The sequence below is a fragment of the Diceros bicornis genome, chromosome 5 (assembly GCF_020826845.1).
Source record: "Diceros bicornis minor isolate mBicDic1 chromosome 5, mDicBic1.mat.cur, whole genome shotgun sequence".
Lineage (NCBI taxonomy): Eukaryota > Metazoa > Chordata > Mammalia > Perissodactyla > Rhinocerotidae > Diceros > Diceros bicornis.
Genome location: NC_080744.1, coordinates 71,329,287 through 71,335,286, shown reverse-complemented (window position 1 = coordinate 71,335,286; position 6,000 = coordinate 71,329,287). Strand labels below are relative to the sequence as shown.

Genomic DNA, 6,000 nt, shown 5'->3' with positions numbered 1-6,000 from the left:
CCGTACTGTCCAACCAAGGTTGTCAAGGAAAATGGTGTTATAAAGATATTCATAAAATAAAAATTATAGCAACATGCATTGGATGTTTGCTTGCTGTCGGGCACTAGCATTCTCTCATTTGACTCTCACAGCAATCATGAAAGGAAGGGACTCTTCTTATGCCCATTTTGTAGATGGAGAAACTGAGGTCAGAGCAATCAAGCAACTTGCCCAAGCTTACACAGCTAGCAAGTAGTACCAACAATAGCATTTCCAAATAACACAATGCCACCTACACCTTTCATTTATTGTCATCCAAAACATGAAGGAAAATGAACCACTACCTTGTCCGTTTCTCCCCCAATTAATAAGGCTATTTCTTAATCTCAAAGGGATATAAAATTCCCCCAAATGGAGTCTCCCTTTTTTTTTTTCACCCCATACAGAAATTAAGGCTGAACTAAAGCATTCCTGCTCCCTTTTTCATCCTCTGTCCCAGCCAGCAGGGCTCCCCAGCTGGGAGTTGGGTGGAGTGTGGGCTCATTACTGGATTATTCTAACGCTAAGACTCTCGTGTGTTCTGCATCTCCAAAGTCCTGGAAGATCAACAGGACACGTAAGAATATCACAGCCCTACCTCGCATCCACAGAAGTTAGGAAACACAAGAAGAACCAGAACCAAGTGTAACCTCTGCAGAAGCTTACCACCTCAGCATTCCCCGAGCAGAAGCAAGGCGCCCGGGGCATTATGCCCAGGCCACTCCACTGTTACCAGCCGGGGACCACCTGGAGACCTGACATGTGGGGAGGCGGGCTTCCACAGCCTCCAGGGTGTCCGTTATTCCACGCCAACTCTTGGGGGGAATCTCCCTGCTAGATTAATTCTGCACCTGGAGCCTCTCATAAAGGCCACGATTTTCTGCAGGTAATAAAGTGTTAATGGTGGAATCTAGGTATAGTATATGGGTTTTTACTGTAAAAACCTTATAACATTTGTGAATGATTAAAATTTTCATAGTAAAATGTTGCCAGAGGTCAGGGGGTGGGGAGTTGGGAGAGAAGGCCAAGGCTTTCTCAGTCCAGGGACCTCAAGGACTGAGGCGATAAGAAGTCCCTTCTCTGTCTCCTTTTCTCTCAAATCCTTGCCATCCCTCACTTTTAAAACCCCTGGGCATTCATTTAAAACCCCTGTGCTATTCTCACACCATCACAAAAAGTCCTTTTCTCCTGATCTTAGTGCCACAGCAGGACCTGCGTTCCCGAGAGAAGTTTGCCCACCTCTGTGGGGGTCGGAAAGCAGGATGAAGGTGGGGAATGGTCTGGCACAGAGGACATTGTGTCACCCACAGTGCCCACTCCCAGGGCTCTGCTTGTTTGGGGTGAGCCTACCTTGGTGATGAAAAAATCAGCAGTCCCAGACCCCCACTAATGAGGACGACAAAGGGCCTGTGCCCCTGAAGTGCAGCCACAGGGCGGCCTGGCTGGAAGGCAGCACGTGCTCGGGAGGGTTCGCACGTGCTCGGGAGGGTTACTGGCAATGTTATCACTAATATTCACAGGAGGAAGGGAGTGAGGACCACAGATACCTGGCTGCCCGTGGAGACATCATCAGAGCCTCAGGGTAGGATGTAGTGTTCATGTGTCTGTCTGTTCGTTCTTCCCTTCTTCAGCCATTTGTTGCTGCTTACTTAGCACCAGGCTGTGTATGGGGCTCTAGAGGCCCCAGTGAAGCCAACCCAGGCTCTGGCCCCTGAGTTAGCCAGGCCTGTGAGGCTCCAAGGAAGGAGAGGCCTCAGGGAGAAGGCTATCCTGGAAGTCAAGGAAGGAGGGGGTGCCCACATAAGCCCCCACTCCCAGCCTGAGCTAGGTCTGGGATCCAGACAAGCACCTTACCCCAGACCTGAGTCCTGGCCTGGGTGTTCCCTGGCTGAGCCCAGGACCCGGTGCCATACCTGGGCCCTCAGGCCACACGGAGGCTGTACACCTGACCCTGAAAGAAAAGAGGGCCCGGCCAGAACCACACCCAGAGCCTCCTGAGGGCTGTAGGGAGACATTAGGAACCACCCAGGGCCTCTCCAGAACTCCAGGGAAAGATCCAGAACACATACACACACACTCATTCATGCTCTCTTTCTCCCTCCTTCCCTTCCTCCCTTCCTCCCTCTCAATAGGTAGGTAGGTAGGTAGGTAGATGGAGATAGAGATAGATAGATAGATAGATAGATAGATAGATAGATAGATAGACAGACAGATAGACAGACAGGCAGAAATGTAGAGATATATAGATGTATCATGGAGCTTGAAAGGACCTTAGAGCCCAGCTCGTCTAACTAACTACCCATTTCACAGATGAGGAAGCTGAGGATGACAAGGAGGATGAGACTTACTTGCCCCAAGCCACAATGTGGGTCGACTGCAGAACTGACACAAACTAGACTCCATTTCCAGTGCTCCTTCTCTACCCAGGAAGCCCCTTTACCCCCACTTAACTCTGGGTGCTCTCTTGTCCTTACTGTGAAGAGAACAGTGGGGCAATGGAAGAGCCTTGGACTAAGAGCCACACCCCTGTCCTCCCTGGACTCCATCCGGCTGGGCCCCTGGACTCGCCACCTCACACCTCCAACCTCAGCCCCTTCCGTGAGATGGGAGTCGTGTCACCCACCTCGCAGGTGGCTCGGCTCCCGCAGGAACACGTGGACAGTGTCTGCGCGGTGCCAGGCACACAGGAGGGCCTCGCAAGACCACAGTCATCTTCCGTTTCTCGTGTCGTGGGCAGGTTATCAGGTTTTTCTGCATGTAGGTCTGAGAATCTGCCATTTTCATTCAGTCTCTTTCAGTTCTCCAACTTCCCTCTTTCTTAGCGTCTTCCTGGAGGCTGGAGCTAGCTCACCCTTTCTCTCTGTATGTGTCAGCTTGGTTCTCTCCCGGAAGATTTTCCGCCCTCTCCCTGTGTCTCTGTGTCTGTGTGCGTTTTCTCTCCGTCTCTGTCTCTCTGCCCCTCTCTCCGCCCTCTGTCTCTCTCTCTTTCTCTGTCTGCATCTCCCGTCCCTCATCTCGGGATTCCCACGTAGAGCAGAGTCTCATTCATCCGCTGCCCGAAGTGGGGATTTGCGATGACTCAGAACTGCTGGGTGGAAGTTTACTTTCCCTTAGTGAACACTTTCTACTAGTCAGTCGGACGACGTGGTTGTATAAACCAGATGTCGGGGGAAGGTCTACAAGCGTGAAGGGAACACGCTATTCCCGGTCCTCTGAGGCACTTACCTCCCAGCTCAGGCCTCCTGGGCAGCAGAAGCACCGCTGGGCCCAGAGCAGCCCTGGACTTGAGGTTGCAGGGGGATTGCAGCACACAAGGGTGGCAGGTCGCCGTGTGCCTCTCACTAAGCAGGGCTGATGGGGAAGAAGCCCTTGTTAGGAGTGAGGGACTGAGTCCATCACTCCCTGCAGCTCTGAGGGGCCAGGCCCAGGGGCCTCTACAACCCCAACTCCTCCCCAGAATGAGAGCTCTGGGTCCCCTGGCAGCCCAGTGGGGAAGGAGACCACTCCTGCCCTAGGAACTAGGCCTGGCCCCACCAGTGGGCCCATCCAGCTCTGGGACATCCCCCTGGGGCTCTAAGGGGACCCAGCACCTCACTGTGCCTGTGTGTAGCTGAGAGTGCTTCCTTCTGAGTTAGGACCCTGAGTCTTTCCTCGGGGTCCTAACTCAGAGGGAGCCTATAGGCCCTTTGAGGTAGGGACCTTGCTTTTTTCATCTTTACGTCCCAGTGCCAAGCCCGGGGCCTGAATGGACGGTAGGTGCCCAATGAAGGTATATTATCCTGGCTCCTCTGCTTTCCAGCTGTGTGGCCTCAGGCAAGTGGCTCGATTTCTCTGAGCCTCAGGTTCATCCTGTAGAACTGTAAAACAGATAATAATACCTGTTCCATTTGGTGACTACGGGAATAAATGATATCATGGGAGACAAGCGTTTGTGTGTTCATCATCTCTCGAGAGATGGGGAAAGTGCTAGGTAGCCACCCGAAGCTCCGTTTTTAACCTGCTTCCTTCTTGAAGGGGAGGAGTGCCCATCCGGTCCTTCCAAGTTCAGTTATTTGAGGCTGCAGCTGACATTTCATTCTACAGCCCCAGTTATCTGTTTCCTGGGAAACAAGTGAGAGACATTGACTCTGCAACAACTAACACACACACACACACACACACACACCCTGGCTGCCACTGAGACTGACAATTAACAGAAATACAGTAAATATCAGCAGAAGCTGAAAATAGTTCGCGCACTGCACCGTGTCCTGCTGCTCTCCGCCGCCTGGGCACCGAGGGACGGAGGACAGCACCCTCTCTGACACAGTGCCACCTCATGGCCCATGGGGCATCTTCTGAATGGGCAGACTTGAGGGTCCTCTCTGGCCCCCACCGCCTGCCTCTCTCCTAGTTCCGCCAAGACCAGATTCAGGGCACCTCCACAGGTTGGGTACCCAGCACTTTGCTTGTCCACCCCCTCTCTGACTGACCCCTCTCCCCGCTTCCTTCTCTGCCCTGAGGCTGCCACCCTCAACCCCTATCTGCAGCCTGGAGAGACATGGCCTACAAGCATGCACAGTCTGCAGTCCATCCCCCTGCCCCACCCCTGATGCCTGAAAACCTGCCCTTTATCCTGCAATGCCCCGCACCCACCTAGGTGCTCATGCCAGCAGCCTGGGAGTTGTCCTTCTGGCTCTCTCCTCCCACCCCATCCCTCCGCTCAGTTCCCCCAACCAGGCCCCGCCCAGCTGCCCAGCCTCTGGCATCCCTGTTGCTGCTATACGGCCCCCTCCCGCCCCCTGAACACGCGTGTGCTCTAGACGTCCATGCCGCTCCCACGCTCTTCCGTCTAACTGAAATAAAACCTGGACCAACGCCCCATCCTCTGGGAAGCCCTCCCGCCTTCCCTGGGCTGAATCGGTGGGTGGCTTCCTCTGTGCCCCCACAGCCCTCGATTGCTTACCTCCATTGCAGTAAGATCATTGCCCTGCGTTAATTGTAGCAGACGTGTGCTCAGTAGGTTTCTGGCGTTGTTCTAAGAGCTGTATGAGAGTTAACTCGTATAACAGTATTACAGATGTGTGTGTTGTTGGCTCCTCTGTTTCCCTGGGAGCTCAGGGGGTAGGCCCTGCAGTTGACCCAGCTGTAGATCAGTCACCGGCACCCAACACAGAGGTGGCTTCCAGGGTGCTCTCCTGCGCCCATGTCTGCTTTTTCATTGCTCTAACCCCAGGACCTAGAAGAGGGCTTAGCACATTTTTGTGGAGTGAATTAAATGCATGCTGCACTGAATTGGCACCCAATTCCCAAAGGGTATGCACTCCTAACGTGTTTTCCCTGCCTTCTTTCTAGCATACCTGATGGTTTCAAACTGGCTTTTTTGCAATTTGTTGGCATTTAGGGCTTTGTGGGTTTTGCTTTCTTCTTATAATATCCTAAGCATAGGTTCTGTTACATCGTACAAAGGCTGCCTTAATGGAGAGTTTGAAACCGCTAAATAGAATGGCATTCTGATGATCACAAATAATGCGTCTGTGCCTAGCTGATGTGGCAGCGAGCGCTTTGCAAAACAGCTAGATTGATAGCAGAAGACGCTGCTGGTTCCATGGACACGCTGGTAATCGGGATGTTTTCTTCTTGGTGCAGCATTATTTCACAGTTAACTTCAGCCATGAGAACCAGAAACCCTTGGAGCTGAGGACAGAGGATGCGAAGGATTGCGACGAGTGGGTGGCAGCCATCGCTCATGCCAGGTATGTCTCCTCCAACCCCACAGTCCAGGCAGGAGGGACTGAACCCAAGGGCCCCGTTTTGAGCAAACTCCAATCCCAGGAAGAGGAGAGCCTGGCAAAGGAGGAGAGGAGGGGAGAGTGAAAGCTGGACGGGGTCCACGCTTAGGGCCCTGCAGCTCTGAGTCTGTGCCCCCCTGGGGTGCCACGGGGAACGAGAGGCACTGGGGAGCAGCACTGAGCCTTCCACCCACTTCAACCAGACTAGCTC

At 53.2% G+C, this 6,000-nt stretch overlaps 1 protein-coding gene across 5 annotated transcripts in view; it reads left to right on the top strand.

Annotated features, from left to right (window-relative positions):
• Positions 1-6,000, top strand: part of RASGRF1 (Ras protein specific guanine nucleotide releasing factor 1) — a 110,615-nt gene that overhangs the window by 18,508 nt on the left and 86,107 nt on the right. For all 5 annotated transcript variants that reach the window (XM_058542206.1, XM_058542202.1, XM_058542205.1 and 2 more), the window contains exon 2: positions 5,647-5,753. In XM_058542206.1, the coding sequence (XP_058398189.1) occupies positions 5,647-5,753 (107 nt within the window). The remainder of the gene's footprint in view (positions 1-5,646; positions 5,754-6,000) is intronic.